This window comes from Prionailurus bengalensis, chromosome X (assembly GCF_016509475.1).
Source record: "Prionailurus bengalensis isolate Pbe53 chromosome X, Fcat_Pben_1.1_paternal_pri, whole genome shotgun sequence".
Taxonomy (NCBI): domain Eukaryota; kingdom Metazoa; phylum Chordata; class Mammalia; order Carnivora; family Felidae; genus Prionailurus; species Prionailurus bengalensis.
Window position 1 is genome coordinate 31728673 of NC_057361.1, and position 18892 is coordinate 31747564.

Sequence of the window (18892 nt, forward strand, 5' to 3'; positions counted from 1 at the left end):
CTTCTTTGTCTCCAGTATTGATTTTTATCTTAATAGTTATTTTGTCTGATATTAGCATAGCCACTGCAGCTGTCTTTAAGTTACTATTTGCATATATAGAATTTCTCCATCCTGTTACTTTCAGTTGAATTGTGTTTCTGAATCCAAAGAGTGTCTCTTATAGATGGCATGGATTTGGATCATTTTTAAAAATTTATTTTGAATATCTCAGCCTTCTCATGGGTGTGTTGAGTCATTTTACACTTACTGATTAATTAGTGATGAAGTAAGACAAAGAAAGATTTACATTTGCCTTTTGCTATTTGTTTTCTGTATTTTTGAGAGACAGAGAGAGGCAGCATGAGTGAGGGAGGGGCAGAGAGGAAGAGGGAGACACAGAATACGAAGCAGGCTCCAGGCTCTGCACTGACAGCAGTGAGCCCATGCTGGGGCTCAAACTCACAAACTGTGAGATAGTGACCTGAGCCAAAGTCAAACGCTCAACCAACTGAGCCACCCAGGTGCCCTATAGTGAATTTTTCATTTCAGTCATTATAGTTTTCAACTCCACAATTTACATATATGCTTATATATACACATATGTATGTCTGTCCAATGCTTGAATTTTCTTAGGGACAGTTTCTGTTGACAGCCTTTTTGTGTGTGTATATGGATCATTCATTATTGACTTAGGATTTTTTCAGTTATACCCGGTGAGATCTTGGCCTTATTCTTTGAGCTATCCTTAGCAACTGCCATTTTCTTCTAGCAGGCATTGGTAATTGATTATGCTTTTCTTCTGTCATTTTCTTATCTTGTAATCTGACTGTGGTGTAAGCCTGTTATCCCAAGCCATGGTCAGGGCCTTTATGTCCCATTTGTTTTTTTGCCTTATAGTTGCATCCTTTGCCATCAATATCACCTGAAGTGGGGTAGATATACTTTACCTCCACTTTGGCTAGACTTGTTATGCTGGCCAGCAAGCAGGGCTGCCTTATATTCTCAAGGCTTTCAAGAGTTTAAGTGGGTGTTTTTTACTTTTCGCTCCCTCTCATCTCTTTCTTGGACTGGCACAGGGATGGAGGCTGGGGCTATGGTAGAGTAGGTGACCCATACTGATCTCTAAGCAAATCTCCAGTCCCTTCTGAATCCAAACCATTGTTCTTGAATCTAATTTGTGTGGTTAGACCCTCACTTTCCTTAGATAAGATTGTTCTCAGTTCTCATTTAAATAGCCTCAATGTTTCGCAACCCATTGAGCACATAAGTTAGAAAATTCTCCACATGAGAATCCCTGCTGCATAAAAATATAGAATTTTTCTGGTAATGAGCTTTAGGAAGTGAAAGTATTGACTACTAGCTTCTTTATGCAAACTGAAGCAAAAGAACAGACGGAAGATGCTTGAAAAGGCAACTACGAAGATTTCCCTCCCCTCCCCCCTATTTTTTGAGGAAGTCTATACTGGTATTTGTCTTTAATTTAAAGCATCTGCTTCAGTATCTTTATAGTTTCTATGCCACAATGAAATAAGCACACCAAATGCCATTTCTGTTTAAAAGGGTGTTATAGTAACTTACCTGTTATTCTTCTTAATTATTCTTTCTTCTGAAGCAACATTAAGATGCAGTCTCTGATAGATGCTGTTTGAGCCCTTCCAGATTCCCATTACTGGGTTTTCCCACCCATCTCTCAGTTGTGTATATTGGCCCATAATAGGTTGTGTCTGTCCCCTCCTCTAGAAGGTTGCCATTGGCTGAAGGAAGATACTATGTGCAGAGATGCCTATGAGGTTAATTGTCACCAGTACCACTACCTTAGGTGGCCCAGCTAACTTTCCCGCAGGTGGTACAACCTTTCCGGTGAATTCACATCCCATAGCTGCCTATGGGATCGATTTGAATCTGCATTATAAACCTACAACTTTTCATAGCTTCAGGCCCTCCTCTATTTCGCTTCCCCCTTTGCCTACAAGCTCCTCCTGAGAGCATGCACTCAGTAAATCACTTGCAGCAGAACCCTTGGGACATGACTGCTTTACATATCTAAACAAATGTGGCAATCTAAATAAAATACCAGCAACTACCTCTGTTATCAACAGAAAAGGCAGGATAAGGATGTGTTCTAACTTTTAAACTTTTTAGAATTCATTCAGCTGTGTGTTCTCTCAGTAATATTCTATTAGCACTATGTTGCCTTAATTCAGTGTCCTGATGCATCTATTAGCATGGCATTTTATTTTTTTTAATTTTTTCAGCATGGCATTTTATAATTACTCTAGCTTTGTGTGCGAGAAACAGTACATAGGGTACTGTGATTAGTAGGTTTCAAAAATGTTTCATCTTTTATTATCTCTGTTTAGAACTCTGAAAATATGATAGAAAACATTACATATTCTCCCCATTCTGAAGTTTATTCTGTAAAAGTAATTGTATTTCATTATGTATTTCTGCATATTTCCTCTCAGTTTCTATATCTGGTTCTGAAGGAAGTAGCAGGAGAGCCAGTCCAGCTAAAGCCACCATCTGTATTTCTGTATAGAGCTTCTCTTTTATGTCTATCAACATTTTTATCCAGATAAAATGGAATAGACAATCTAGAAGGAAATAAGATACATTTCCATTTCACTTTTCCTTTGATATGGGGCTAAGCCTCAGCAGTCAAATCTATGCATTGCCTTCTAGGATTTCAACCTCACTCTTAAGAAAAAATTAAACATGCCTATAACACATTTATATAACTTAAATCTGAGGTGAATGAGAAGGCCCAGCTGAGCTTAGAAAAATGTTATTGAATCCCTAGTAGTCTTAGGTTATACAGGGAACCCCCATTCTCCATGACCCCAAAACATTTAACAGGTGTGAAACCCAGAAATAATCTCCAAACACCCCATTTGGCATTCACAGTTCCATAAGCCTTAAAACCTTGCCTAATTTTGGAAGTAATGGACTTGATTTTCTTTCTCCCCAAAATAATTTTAACAATATCAGATTCATGAAGTGAAACCATCATTTCTCTATAGATTTACAGTGTTTTAGATATATAAATTCTATTATAATTTATTTTCTCAACTGAAGGTATGTATATAGTCTGTCCTGTTTTCACATAGTCTTTCCTGTGCTCATCTGTCAGTAAGAAGTCACTAATTCACTTCCCTTTCCAGTCACCTCTCATTTTCCAAGGATCCCAGACTATATGAACAAGAAAAGACTTATTTGACCAAGTAAAGGCACCCGGTACAGAGAGATCTAGTGAGTCTGATCAGTTCAGTGATTCTATTGCTTTTGTGTATAGTTCACAATGTCACTTTTGAACATGCATCGCCCAGAGCACTCATCGTCTGCTTTTGTGATACTCTTGATGGCCCTGATCCTGTTTTCTCATTCTAAGATATTACCTTGAGTTCATACTCACCAAATCACATCTTTCTCTCTACAAGACACTGTGTTGGGGCATCTGGGTCTAAAAGGGCACTGGCAGCTTGCTGGGATGAGACCGTTGTGTGGGACTAGCCTGCAGCCCCAGATGCTGAGCCCTTTTCTCCAACACAAACTGCCTTTCCTCATGATGAGTTGGTACATGGGAATTGCCTTTCTTTTCCTATGAGGTGAAATTGGCCAGTCAACCCTGGTACCTTTCCATAAACTTAAAAATCTGGGAGGAACAACATTCCTCTCTTCTCAGCACACCCATTTCTCAATACGAGTCCCCTGAGATCCTTATGGCAACCGTCTGACCTCATCTTCGTACTGCATATACTAAGGGGATAGGCAGCTCCTGTTAAGGAATAGAAACCAATCCAAAAAAATAAGTCTTACTGCACTGTTTGCTCTAGGTTTATGTATTTTCCAATAATAATATCTGCTTTAACAAGGCCTGCTCTATTTCTAGACATAGTGCACTTTAAAATATTTTTTAATGTTTTATTTCTTTATTGAGAGGAAGAGAGTGACAGATGGAGAGAGAGACAGACTGTGAGTGGGGGAGGGGCAAAAGAGAGGGAGACACAGAATCCGAAGCAGGCTCCAGGCTTCGAGCTGCCAGTACAGAGTGTGACATGGGGCTCAAACTCACAAACCATGAGATCATGACCTGAGCCAGTGTCGGACGCTCAACCGACTGAGCCACCTAGGCGCCCCTCATTACATGTTTATAGTTCCTTGGCAGGATAATTCCAATTTTTGAGTAATCTATTCTCCATGGAGCTGTACCTTCATAGTACATTTATATATTTAGTAAGGTTTAAACTGTGTACAAGTTTTTTGTGTATGTAAACAATTCTAATATCCTTTAAAAAATTATTTTTCATTAGGTGATCCTACAAAATACACAGCCGATATTCCCATTCATCTAAACGATAATCCAATTTGCTATCGAATGTTACGTTTGGTTGGAGAGGTAAAATCACCCAAGTTATCGTTTGACCCTCCATTCATATTTTTCACTCCTGTTCCTCTGGACGTAACAACTAAGATGAATGTCAACATTTTACCTCAAAACTATTTCAGGTAAATGCTTAATGTGAATTTACCACAGTTTGTTTATGTGCTTTTTTGTTTGTGTCTGTGTTGTATGAGTCATGAGCAATGTCTGACTTGTTTCTGTTGGAACGAACCGTTAAAATATTTAACAGTTCAGTTAAATTAAAAATTTTAAGAAGCCCACTTCATTACCTCACAATTAGTCATTTGATTTTCTTGTAAAAATTTTTCATATGTCTCTCTTCATGGTATGTGAAGCACGTTTTCTATGGCTATGTAACAAATTACCACAAACTTAGTGCCTTAAAACATGAATTTGTTATCTTTTAAGTTTCTTTGGGTCAAGAGTCCTCTGGGTTAGTTAAGGTGTATTTACTGCTGAAGGTCTCAGTAGGTGGAAATCCAGGTGTGGGATATGGCAGCAGTCTCATCTGAGGCTCATTCTTCAGAATTAATCCTTTCAGTTGTAGGACTAAGATAATTTCTTGCTGGCTGTTGGGACCTCTCAGCTCTTAGAGACCACCCTCACATCCTAGCCATGTGGTTCCTCCTCCCATCATGGTACTTTAGAGCATCTCTCTGACTTCTCAGTCTCTGACCTCCAAACCTTTTAAGATCTCACCTAATTAAATATGATCCACACATGATAATCTTTTAGCTTTATTTGCATTCATTTGGCTAGGGGTGTCAGTTACATATGGAAAGTCCCTTTACCATTGCTGTATAACACAAATTAATCACCAGTGTGATATACTTACAGATTCTGTTACCCAAGGGGTGGGAATAATGCAGGGTTTGTGTATGTACACTAGGGAAGAGGACTCTTCGGGGCCATCTCAGAATTCTGCCTCTCACATGTACATAGTATAGCACAATGTAGTCTGTTCTCATTTTTTAAAAAAATTATCAATAGCCCAAACCCCAATACTATATTGCTCTAGATACATTACATGTCCTCACACTACAGAGCAAGTAGATTGTGTGTGTGTGTGTTCATTCATTCATTCATTCATTCATTACTGGCTTATGAGGAATATAAGAAGTCTCCAAAGGGCTCAAATCAAAACAGACCAAACCAATACATATAAGCTGAAACCAGAGTAAGAGTGGTGAGCTGTAGTAATCTGCCAAATGCAGGCTTTTTCTTAAAACTTGATACAACTTTGTTGAGCATCTGACTTTGGCTCAGGTCATGATCTCACAGTTTGAGTTTGAGCCCCGCATTGGGCTCTGTGCTGGCAGCTTGAAGCCTGGACCCTGCTTCAGATTCTGTGTTTCCCTCTCTCTCTGCCTCTTCCCCACGCCCACTCTGTTTCTGTCTCTCTCCCAAAAATAAATAAACATTAAAAAAAATTAAAAACAAAGCCAAACTTGAGACAACTTCCTCAAAGTGGGAAAACAATCTCAAATTCCTTGATTAATCCAGGGACACTGAAAGAGGCTAAAAGAGTATATGTGAGTAAATCCTTCTACCTGTCAGCAGAAGCAAGTAAATCTCTAGATCAGTGGTTCTTAAACTGTGGTGTATATCAGCATCACCTGAAAGAATTTTAAAACAGAGATTATTGCCTTCCATCCCCAGAATTTATGATTTGGGAAGCCTGGAATGGCATGTAATAATTTTTATTTCTAATAAATTTCCAAATGATACTGATACTGCTGATCCATGGACCACACTTTGTGAACCTCTGCTCTAAATGAAGCCATCCTCAGTTTGGGCTCATATTTCAGTTGCCACAGTTGCTATCAACCGGACATCAGTGCTGGAGTAAGTATTACAGAACTCTCAAGAAGGGAAGATACCATAGAGTCAGCACAAACAACTATTTTGAAATTTAGACTCTTAAGTAATTCAGATATTGGAATTATCAGACACAGAATATAAATAATTTATTTTTAAAGGGTGGCATTACAAAAATTAGAAAGTAACATGGAATTATACCATATAGCCTTGAAAATGAACCAAATGTAACTTGTAGAAATTATAAAACAAAGTATGTCAGGTAAAATGTTAAGCACATTCACTAAACCTATGATTGTATATAACTACACAGACAGCATAGAAACCAACAAAAGCAAGAGAAAACTAAAACAAAAATGATGTCAAAAACTTTATGTAGTTGACTAATGCAATTAAAGTAAGTTATTCTGACTAGTTAAAATACAGAGAATGTTAGAGTAAATAATAAAAAAAGTCCAACTGCCTATTAAAAGAAGTGTATGTAAAACATAAGGACAAGAAAGACTGAAGTAAAGCAGGGTTTCTCAACATCAGAACCTGTGACATTTTGGGGAGGATGTTTCTTTTTTTTTTGTTGGAGGCTATTCTATGTGTAGTAGGATGTTAACAGCCTTCCTGGTATCTAACCAATAGCATCCTCTCCCTAGTTATGACAGAAAAGAATTGTCTCCAAACATTGCTACATGTCCCCAGGCATGCAAAACTACTCCTAGTTGAGAACTATCAAACGAAGATCATGGGAAAATGTATGGTAGCATAACCAAAAGAAAGCTGGATAGCAGTATTGATTTTACATATGATGACCTTATTTAAGAGGTAAAACAGAGGCACCTGGGTGGCTCAGTTGGTTAAGTTCTGACTCTTGATTTCTGGCTCAGGTCATGATCTCACAGTTTGTGAGATTGAGCCCCATGTTGGGCTCTGCACTGACAACACAGAGCCTGCTTGCAATTCTCTCTGTCCCTCTCTCTCTCTGCCCCTGGTTCACTTATGCATGATCACTCTCTCTCTCTCTCTCTCCCTCCCTCCCTCTCTCTCTCTCTATCTCTCTCTCTCTCTCCCCCTCTCTGCCAAACATTTAGAGAAAAAAGAGGTGAAACATTTGTAATATAAAAAAAACTTTTTAACATAAAAAAGAGTGGGTGGTTCAGTCAGTTTAGCGACTGACTCTTAATTTTGGCTCAGGTCATGAACCCAGGATCATGGGACTGAGCTCTGTCTGCATCAGGCTCTGGGCTGAGCATGGAGCCTACTTGGGATTCTCTCTCTCTCTCTCTCTCTGTCCTTCTGCCCCTCTCCCATGCATGAGCACTCTGTCTCTCTCTAAAAATAAGCCATTAAATAATTATAAAATATGCAGCTCACCTGAAAACTGTCAGAAGTCTAAAATTGTATGTACAACCAAAGTACTCTTAAAATATGAAAACCCCAAATTAAAATAATAGGGGAAAATTGACCAGTCCTTCATCATTGTAGAATGTTTCAACACATATCTCAATTATTGATGAGTCCAGAAGACAAAAACCCTTGTATAGGTAAAGAAAATTTGAAAAGGATATTTTATTAAAAGCCTCCTTCATTTAATACTAATATTATGAAAAATACTAAAAGTAGTATTAGGAATAGCATTATAAAATCCTGCACCCTGCAATTGTAGAATATACATTTTTCTCATTCATACAGGAGATATTTACAAAAACTGATAGTGTATTATTCTGTAGTTCAAATTTAACACATTTTGAAGAGTTGGCATCATATAGACTGTTTTCTGGTAATAATTATAATTTTAAAATCATTTAAAAAATATGAACAGGATCTGCCACATATTTGGAACTATTGAAAAAAACTTCTATAAAGACTCAAGAAGATACCCTATTGAATTCTGCAAATAATAATTAAAATACTATGTATCAAAACATGAAAACAACGTTCACTGATATAAACAGTACTTGAGTATTAAAGATTAAACTTGAAACACCTCTTGTCACTTCTGTTGCTTTCTTTAGAAAAAGAGTTAGGCCTACATCTTTGTTGAGTTAACTGCATCTCTTACGTTAAATTCCAGAGGTTAAGCAATAAACAAACTTATGAAATGCACCAAAATTGGTACTTAGATGGAAGTGTGTAGTCTTTTTTTTTATATATGAAATTTATTGTCAAATTTGTTTCCATACAACACCCAGTGCTCATCCCAAAAGGTGCCCTCCTCAATACCCATCACCCACCCTCCCCTCCCTCCCACCCCCCATCAACCCTCAGTTTGTTCTCAGATTTTAAGAGTCTCTTATGCTTTGGCTCTCTCCCACTCTAACCTCTTTTTTTTTTTTTTCCTTCCCCTCCCCCATGGAGTTCTGTTAAGTTTCTCAGGATCCACATAACAGTGAACACATATGGTACTTTTTCTGTATGGCTTATTTCACTTAGCATCACACTCTCCAGTTCCATCCACGTTGCTACAAAGGGTCATATTTCATTCTCTTTCATTGCCACGTAATACTCCATTGTATATGTAAACCACAATTTCTTTATCCATTCATCAGTTGATGGACATTTAGGCTCTTTCCATAATTTGGCTATTGTTGAGAGTGCTGCTATAAACATTGGGGTACAAGTGCCCCTGTGCATCAGTACTCCTGTATCCCTTGGGTAAATTCCTAGCAGTGCTTCTGCTGGGTCATAGGGTAGATCTATTTTTAATTTTTTGAGGAACCTCCACACTGTTTTCCAGAGTGGCTGCACCAGTTTGCATTCCCACCAACAGTGCAAGAGGGTTCCCATTTCTCCACATCCTCTCCAGCATCTATAGTCTCCTGATTTGTTCATTTTGGCTACTCTGACTGGTGTGAGGTGGTATCTGAGTGTGGTTTTGATTTGTATTTCCCTGATGTGGAGCGACGTTGAGCATCTTCTCATGTGCCTGTGGGCCATCCGGATGTCTTCTTTAGAGAAGTGTCTATTCATGTTTTCTGCCCATTTCTTCACTGGATTATTTGTTTTTTGGGTGTGGAGGTTGGTGAGCTCTTTATAGCTTTTAGATACTAGCCCTTTGTCCGATATGTCATTTGCAAATATCTTTTCCCATTGCGTTGGTTGCCTTTTAGTTTTGCTGATTGTTTCCTTTGCTGTGCAGGAGCTTTTTATCTTCATGAGGTCCCAATAGTTCATTTTTGCTTTTAATTCCCTTGCCTTTGGGGATGTGTCAAGTAAGACATTGCTACGGCTGAGGTCAGAGAGGTCTTTTCCTGTTTTCTCCTCTAGGGTTTTGATGGTTTCCGGTCTCACATTCAGGTCCTTTATCCATTTTGAGTTTATTTTTGTGAATGGTGTGAGAAAGTGGTCTACTTGCAATCTTCTGCATGTTGCTGTCCAGTTCTCCCAGCACCATTTGTTAAAGAGACTGTCTTTTTTCCATTGGATGTTCTTTCCTGCTTTGTCAAAGATTAGTTGGCCATACGTTTGTGGGTCTAGTTCTGGGGTTTCTATTCCATTCCATTGGTCTATGTGTCTGTTTTGGTGCCAATACCATGCTGTCTTGATGATTACAGCTTTGTAGTAGAGGCTAAAGTCTGGGATTGTGATGCCTCCTGCTTTGGTCTTCATCAAAATTACTTTGGCTATTCGGGGCCTTTTGTGGTTCCATATGAATTTTAGGATTGCTTGTTCTAGTTTCGAGAAGAATGCTGGTGCAATTTTGATTGGGATTGCATTGAATGTGTAGATAGCTTTGGGTAGTATTGACATTTTGACAATATTTATTCTTCCAATCCATGAGCATGGAATGTTTTTCCATTTCTTTATATCTTCTTCAGTTACCTTCATAAGCTTTCTATAGTTTTCAGCATACAGATCTTGTACATCTTTGGTTAGATTTATTCCTGGTATTTTATGCTTCTTGGTGCAATTGTGAATGGGAACAGTTTCTTTATTTGTCTTTCTGTTGCTTCATTGTTAGTGTATAAGAATGCAACTGATTTCTGTACATTGATTTTGTATCCTGCAACTTTGCTGAATTCATGTTTGAGTTCTAGCAGACTTTTGGTGGAGTTTATCGGATTTTCCATGTATAATATCGTGTCAGCTGCAACAAGTGAAATCTTAACTTGATCTTTGCCAATTTTGATGCCTTTGATTTCCTTTTGTTGTCTGATTGCTGATGCTAGAACTTCCAACACTATGTTAAACAACAGTGGTGAGAGTGGACATCCCTGTCGTGTTCCTGATCTCAGGGAAAAAGCTCTCAGTTTTTCCCCATTGACGATGATATTACCTGTGGGCTTTTCATAAACGGCTTTGATGATGTTTAAGTATGTTCCTTGTATCCCGACTTTCTCAAGATTTTGTTAAGAAAGGATGCTGAATTTTGTCAAATGCTTTTCTGCATCGTTTGACAGGATCATATGGTTCTTATCTTTTCTTTTATTCATGTGATGTTTCACATTGATTGATTTGCGAATGTTGAACCAGCCCTGCATCCCAGGAATGTATCTGGCTTGATCATGGTGAATAATTCTTTTTATATGCTCTTGAATTCGATTTGCTAGTATCTTATTGAGAATTTTTGCATCCATATTCATCAGGGATATTGGCCTGTAGTTCTCTTTGTTTGCTGGGTCTCTGTCTGGTTTAGGAATCAAGGTAATACTGGCTTCATAGAATGAATCTGGGAGTTTTCCTTCCCTTTCTATGTTTTGGAATAGCTTGAGAAGGATAGGTATTATCTCTGCTTTAAACGTCTGGTAGAACTCCCCTGGGAAGCCATCTGGTCCTGGACTCTTATTTGTTGGGAGATTTTTGATAACCGATTCAATTTCTTCGCTGGTTGTGGGTCTGTTCAAGCTTTCTATTTCCTCCTGATTGAGTTTTGGAAGCGTGTGGGTGTTTAGGAATTTGTCCATTTCTTCCAGGTTGTCCAATTTGTTGGCATATAATTTTTCATAGTATTCCCTGATAATTGCTTGTATCTCTGAGGGATTGGTTGTAATAATTCCATTTTCATTCATGATTTTATCTATTTGGGTCATCTTCCTTTTCTTTTTGAGAAGCCTGGCTAGAACTTTATCAATTTTGTGTATGTTTTCAAAAAACCAACTCTTGGTTTCATTGATCTGCTCTACAGTTTTTTTAGATTCTATATTGTTTATTTCTGCTCTGATCTTTATTTCTCTTCTTCTGCTGGGTTTAGGGTGTCTTTGCTGTTCTGCTTCTATTTCCTGTAGGTGTGCTGTTAGATTTTGCATTTGGGATTTTTCTTGTTTCTTGAGATAGGCCTGGATTGCAATGTATTTTCCTCTCAGGACTGCCTTCGCTGCATCCCAAAGCATTTGGATTGTTGTATTTTCATTTTCGTTTGTTTCCATATATTTTTTAATTTCTTCTCTAATTGCCTGGTTGACCCATTCATTCTTTAGTAGGGTGTTCTTTAACCTCCATGCTTTTGGGGGTTTTCCAGACTTTTTCCTGTGGTTGATTTCAAGCTTCATAGCATTGTGGTCTGAAAGTATGCATGGTATGATCTCAATTCTTGTATACTTACGAAGGGCTGTTTTGTGACCCAGAATGTGATCTGTCTTGGAGAATGTTCCATGTGCACTCGAGAAGAAAGTATATTCTGTTGCTTTGGGATGCAGAGTTCTAAATATATCTGTCAAGTCCATCTGATCCAATGTATCATTCAGGGCCCTTGTTTCTTTATTTACCGTGTGTCTAGATGATCTATCCATTGTTGTAAGGGGAGTATTAAAGTCCCCTGCAATTACCACATTCTTATCAGTAAGGTTGCTTATGTTTGTGAGTAATTGTTTTATATATTTGGGGGCTCCCGTATTTGGCGCATAGATATTTATAATTGTTAGCTCTTCCTGATGGATAGACCCTGTAAGTATTATATACTGCCCTTCTTAATCTCTTTTTCCAGCCTTTAATTTAAAGTCTAGTTTGTCTGATATAAGTATGGCTACTCCCGCTTTCTTTTGACTTCAAGTAGCATGATAAGTAGTTCTCCATCACCTCACTCTCAATCTGAAGGTGTCCATCCCCTCACTCTCAATCTGAAGGTGTCCTCAGGTCTAAAATGAGTCTCTTGTAGACGGCAAATAGATGGGTCTTGTTTTATCCACTCTGATACCCTATGTCTTTTGGTTGGAGCATTTAGTCCATTTACATTCAGTGTTATTATAGGAAGATATGAGTTTAGAGTCATTGTGATGTCTGTAGGTTTCATGCTTGTAGCGGTGTCTCTGGTACTTTGTCTCACAGGATCCCCCTTAGGGTCTCTGGTAGGGCTGGTTTAGTGGTGATGAATTCCTTCAAAGTTTGTTTGGGAAGACCTTTACCTCTCCTTCTGTTCTAAATGACAGATTTGCTGGATATAGGATTCTCAGCTGCATTTTTTTTCTGTTCATCACGTTGAAGATTTCCTGCCATTCCTTTCTGGCCTGCCAAGTTTCAGTAGGGAGATCAGTCACGAGTCTTATAGGTCTCCCTTTATATGTTAGAGCACATTTATCCCTAGCTGCTTTCAGAATTTTCTCTTTATCCATGTATTTTGCCAGTTTCACTATGATATGTTGTGCAGAAGATCGATTCAAGTTACGTCTGAAGGGAGTTCTCTGTGCCTCTTGGATTTCAATGCCTATTTCCTTCCCCAGATCAGGGAAGTTCTCAGCTATGATTTCTTCAAGTACACCTTCAGCACCTTTCCCTCTCTCTTCCTCCTCTGGAATACCAAGTGTGCGTAGATTATTGCTTTTAATTATGTCACTTAGTTCTCTAATTCTCCCCTCATACTTCTGGATTTTTTATCTCTTTTTCTCAGCTTCCTCTTTTTCCATAATTTTATCTTCTAGTTCACCTATTCTCTGCCTCTTCATTCCAAGCTGTGGCTGTCTCCATTTTATTTTGCAGGTGACTGATAGCATTTTTTAGCTCCTCCTGGCTGTTCCTTAGTCCCTTGATCTCTGTAGCAATAGATTCTCTGCTGTCCTCTATACTGTTTTCAAGTCCAGCGATTAATTTTATGACTATTCCTCTTAATTCACTTTCTGTTATATTGTTTAAATCCTTTTTGATCAGTTCCTTAGCTGTTGTTATTTCCTGGACGTTTTTCTGAGGGGAATTCTTCTGTTTCGTCATTTTGGATAGTCCCTGGAGTGGTGCGACTGCAGGACACTTCCCTGTGCTGTCTTGAATAACTTGCGTTGGTGGGTGGGGTCGCAGTCAGACCTGATGTCTGCCCCCAGCCCACCACTGGGGCCACAGTCAGACTGGTGTGTGCCTTCTCTTCCCCTCTCCTAGGGGCAGGATTCACTGTGGGGTGGCGTGGCCTGTCTGGGCTACTTGCATACTGCCAGGCTTGTTGTGCTGGGGTTCTAGCATGCTAGCAGGGGTGGATCGGCAAGGTGCACAGGGGCAGGGGGGGCTGGGGGGGCAGGCTCAGCTCACTTACCCTTCGGTGATCCGCTTTGGGAGGGGCCCTGTGGCACCGGGAGGGAGTCAAACCCGCCAGAGGGATGTATCCGCAGAAGCACAGCTTTGGGTGTTTGCGTGGTGCAAGCAAGTTCCCTGGCAGGAACTGGTTCCCTTTGGGATTTTGGCTGGGGGATGGGCAAGGGAGATGGCGCTGGCGAGCGCCTTTGTTCCCCGCCAAGCTGAGCTCTGTACTCCCAGGCTCAACAACTCTCCCTCCCCTTGTCCTCCAGGCTTCCCGCCCTCCGAGCAGAGCTATTTGCGTATAACCTTCCAGATGTCAAGTCCCGCTTGGTGTCAGAACACACTCTGTCCGGCCCCTCCGCTTTTGCAAGCCAGACTCTGCTTGGGGCTCTGCTTGGCCGGGCCGCCCCTCTGCCCCGGCTCCCTCCCGCCAGTCTGTGGAGCGCACACCGCCTGTCCGCCCTTCCTACCCTCTTCCGTGGGCTTCTCGTCTCTGCTTGGCTCAGGAGACTCTGTTCTGCTAGTCTTCTGGTGTTTTCTGGGTTATTTAGGCAGTTGTGGGTGGAATCTAAGTGATCAGCAGGATGCGGTGAGCCCAGCATCCTCCTACACTGCCATCTTCCTCCCAGAATGGAAATGTGTAGTCTTAAATGCTGATAGTATATAAAAAATGATTAGAAGTTTCAACTATTCAGTAATTTAAGAATAAGAATAAAAGATTAAATCCAAGGAATGTAGAATGTAGATAAAATGAAAAAGAGTAGAAATTAAAGGAATAGGAAACAAATATATAGAAGATTGGTTTACTGAAACCAAAAGTTGGTTCTTTGAAGAACTAATACAATGGATACTGGTGCAGTGACATTGATGAGGAACAAAAAGAGAGAAGGTACAACTACATAATATTAAGAATAATGATGCATATGGGGTGCCTGATGGCTCAGTAGTTTAAGCGTCTGACTCTTGATTTCAGCTCAGGTCATGATCTCACAGTTCATTAGTTCGAGCCCTGCCTTGGGCTCTGCACTGATAATGTGGAGCCTGCTTGGGATTCTCTCTCTCCCTCTTTCTCTCTGCCCCTTCCCCACTTGCATGCACAGGTATTTTCTCTCTCTCTGTCTCAAAATATATAAACTTTAAAAATAATGGGATATAATCATATAGGCATTGGAGAAAAATGAGAAAATTAAAATACTATGAAGAAATTCATTCCAATACATTTGAAAACTTAAATGGGAAATTTGTAGAAATAATATAATTTACTAAAACCATACTGAGAATAAACAGAAAGTCTTTGAGTTAATACTTAACATTTTAGAAGGAAAATGCCATCTTCTGATTTTTTTACAGGCTAGTTTTACTCAACTTGCCAGAAACTGGTATCTCAAATCTTATAGAAATTCTTTTATAGAATAGAAAAATAGTGTGGTCTAATTTGTTTTATGAAGTCAGAAATTTTTATTATAAAATCAAAGAATGACAGTTTGAGAAAGATAAATTATAGGCCAATCTCTCTTAATGACTAACAGGTGCAATAATCCTTAATGAATTAAATTATATATATTATTTATTACTTATATAAATATATTAATAAATCATGACCAATGTGGGTATATCCCAGTATTGTAACATTTGCCTAATGTTAAAAAATCTAAAATACCTTTTTATTTCATCTGCCACATTTACGAATTAAAGAGAATAATGATATGATTATTTCCATAGATGCAGAAGAAAAAAGCATTTGATAAAATTACAATACCATTCATGATAAAATTCTTAATCAGGAATAAAAGAGATATTCTTTAAATTGTTGAAATTTTCTATCATGAATCTAGAAGAGGTATTATCTTGGATCCTGGAACGTAAGTCAATTCCCTTTGAGTAAAAAAGAAAAGACAAGGATGGCTGTAATCACTGCCTCCCTAACACATTTTTGTGAAAAACCTAGTTCATCCAGGGAGTTAAGTGCAATGAAATATGTAAGAGTAGGTACATAAGCACTGTCACTATCTGTAGATTAGATAAAGCTGTGAAGGTCATTTATCAAAATAGACAAATGTAAGTCCAATAATAAAATACGTGGCATTTCAGCATACAACATTTACGATGTGTAACTCTAAAATTACTGTTTATAAAAACATTAAAAATTAACAATAATAGGAATAAATCAAACAAAAGATGTGGAAGAACTATATGGAACTATATAGAGAAAATTATAAAACTTAAGTCAAAGAACTCATAAGTAAATGAAGATTTACACCATATTCATGACTTGGAGTATTCAGTATTGTAAAAAAGACATTTCTTCACAAATCAATTTACATATTTCATGCGACTGCAATAAAAATTTAAATAAAATTTTTCATGGAGATTAACAAGGAAAATTCTAAATTTTACATGGAAGAATCAAGGGTCTAGAATAGCCAAACCACTCCAGAAGAAGAATAAGGACTTGCCTTATAAAATATCAAGACTAAACCAATATGATAGTTGTGTAGTGATAGATAAAATGACCAAAGGCATAGAAAAAAGAGACTTGGAGAAAGCCCATACATGAATAGATACTGAATATTTGACATAAATAGTATTATAGATCTTGGAAGAAATTAAGTTACTATTCAGTAAATGGTACTGGAACAATTGATTGTTTGTGTGGAATATTTCAAATTGGATTCCTGTCTTACATAATACAAAAAGATCCATTACAAATGGAGTAAAGTCTTAAATTTCACATTTAAGGAAAAATTAAAGAAAATATTTTGGAAAACAATTTTAACATTTGTAGGTAGAGAAGGATTTCTTGCAAGACTTAAATTCATGCTAATAAAAAAGTAAATGATAAAAATTAGAACAATATCAAATCACCAGGGATGCCTGGGTGGCTCAGTTGGTTAAGCTTCTGACTTCGGCTCAGGTCATGATCTCACAGTTTGTGAGTTCGAGGCCCACATCGGGCTCTGTGCTGACAGCTCAGAGCCTGGAGCCTGCTTTGGATTCTGTGTCTCCCTCTCTCTCTGCACCTCCCCTGCTTGTGCTCTGTCTCTGTCTCTCTCTCACGAAAATAAATATTAAAAAAAAATTAAAAAAAAATCAAATCACTCAACAGAAATGTTGCCAAAAAACTTTGATAAGTACTTCACAGAAGAAGATTCCTAAGTAGATAATGAACATCTGAAAACATATAATTGACCTTTTTGTAAATTTGGAAATGAAAATTAGAGACTACAATAATATAAGCATTTTGCCTGTTAAAGGTAGGTAAACATTAAGAAGTCAGGTCCCAGTTACAATGTCAATGAGTTAGGACCACACTAGATAATAATCTGCAAAGTGTTTAATCTGCATATTCCACAGCCCAACAATTGCACTTGATAGTGTATGCAAGAAAACCTCTTGCACTTGTGTACTATATGTTTGACTTTGTTCATAGTAATATTATTCAGAATAGCAAAATCTGGGAACTGCACTAATGTCCTGTGACAGGTAAAAGGATAATAATTTGTTATATATGTGTACATGAATATAGCTATAGCTGTGAAGTGGATGAACTTCAGCTAATGAGACAACTATGTTAGGAATCTTAGGAAGAAAATATTGAGATAATTTTTTTTTAAGTCAAGCAAGACTATGTATGTTGATATCCTTCAAATAAAACAACAAAAAAAGAAAGCCAAACAAACTTCTACTTATATTTCTGATACTTCTACTTATATTTCTACTTAGAAATATACACCTATCTATATAGAAATAAAGATTAACTAGTTGACATGTTAAAATTATGTAAATTGTGAGGAATTGTGCACCATTGTGAATTGCCTATAAGCATTATTTTCATAAACGTCTAGGTCTTGTATGTACCTCAGCGCTTCTCTAGTTCAGTCTCTTTTATTAAAATTATTTTTAATGTTTATTTATTTTTGAGAGAAAGAGTGTGTGTGTGAGCAGGGAAGGGGCAAAGACAGAGAGGGAGACACAGAATCCAAAGCTGGCTCAAGGCTCTGAGCTGTCAGCACAGAGACCGATGATGTGGGGCTCGAACTCAAACTTTGCGCTGACAGCTCAGGGCCTTGAGCCAGCTTCAGATTCTGTGTCTCCCTCTTTCTCTATTCCTCCCTCAATTGTACTCTGTCTCTCTCTTTCTCTCTCAAAAATAAATGAATATTAAAAACAAATTTAAAAATGATCTCAAGTCAAAAGTTGAATCTTGAAAAATATGATATAATGAAATGAACATGTAACAGGGACTGTAGAGATGATATAACCCAGTCTCCTCATTGTATGAATGGTCAAATCAACAGCATTAATGACTTATCCAGTGACATGTAGCTAATTAACAACAGAATTGGATTTAAACCTGATTTGTAAATTACATTTTTAATTTTTTACCTAGTGAACCCGATCAGCTTGAGTAATTTAGGTTGGGATCTTTCTTTACTTTTTAAAGTTAATTAGCTGAATAATCTTCATTCTAATTAACATATTAGGGAAATATGATTCCCATTTAGTAATACTTCTTATTTGCTATAGGAGCCTACATATACAATAAAATTTTGAGTAATATGGTTAAATATTTATTGAGCACTAAAAGTTATCCAGTATTTATTTATTGTTAAATTTTATTTATTTTGAGAGAGAGAGAGAGCAGGGGAGGGACAGAAAGAAAGGGAGAGAGAGAATCCCAAGCAGGTTCTGTGCTGTCAGTGCAGAGCCCAATGCGAGGCTCTTTCTCTAGAACTGCGAGATCATGACCTTAGCCAGAAACAAGAATCAGATGCTTAACTAACTGAGCCACCCAGGTGTTGCTCAAGTATTATATTTAAAAGTGTATACTACATACTGTGTTATTAGAAATCATAAACATTTTAGATTGTTTAAATGAATTATAGGTATATAATGAAATGTGTGAAGAACGTTAAGTGGAATTTTTAGTAATGATGAGAAAATATTCATAATATATGTATACAAGTGCTTAATAGTATCCACATTAAAAATCATATGTGTTTATGTATCTTTTAATATTATATTTAGTCCATATTCATTAAAGCATTAGCTGTCAAAGTGGTAATTTTTGGTAAATTTCTATAAGGATATATTTAAGGGCCATACTGTTTATATCATGGCTATCGATAAAAGCACATTGTATTTAATCAGGTGTCTTAATCCTCTATTTTAGTTCTTAGAGGACAAAAGGAACTTTGGATCATCTTGTGTGGTCAATTTAATATATTATCCATCTTACTTATATTGGGACCAGAACGTAAGAGA

The 18892-nt window shown here is 37.7% G+C and overlaps 1 protein-coding gene across 1 annotated transcript in view; it reads left to right on the top strand.

The window, feature by feature from the left end:
• Nucleotides 1-18892, top strand: part of CFAP47 (cilia and flagella associated protein 47) — a 587956-nt gene that overhangs the window by 135161 nt on the left and 433903 nt on the right. Inside the window, exon 25 of the mRNA XM_043569968.1 lies at nt 4290-4485. Coding sequence (XP_043425903.1) covers nt 4290-4485 — 196 coding nt within the window. The remainder of the gene's footprint in view (nt 1-4289; nt 4486-18892) is intronic.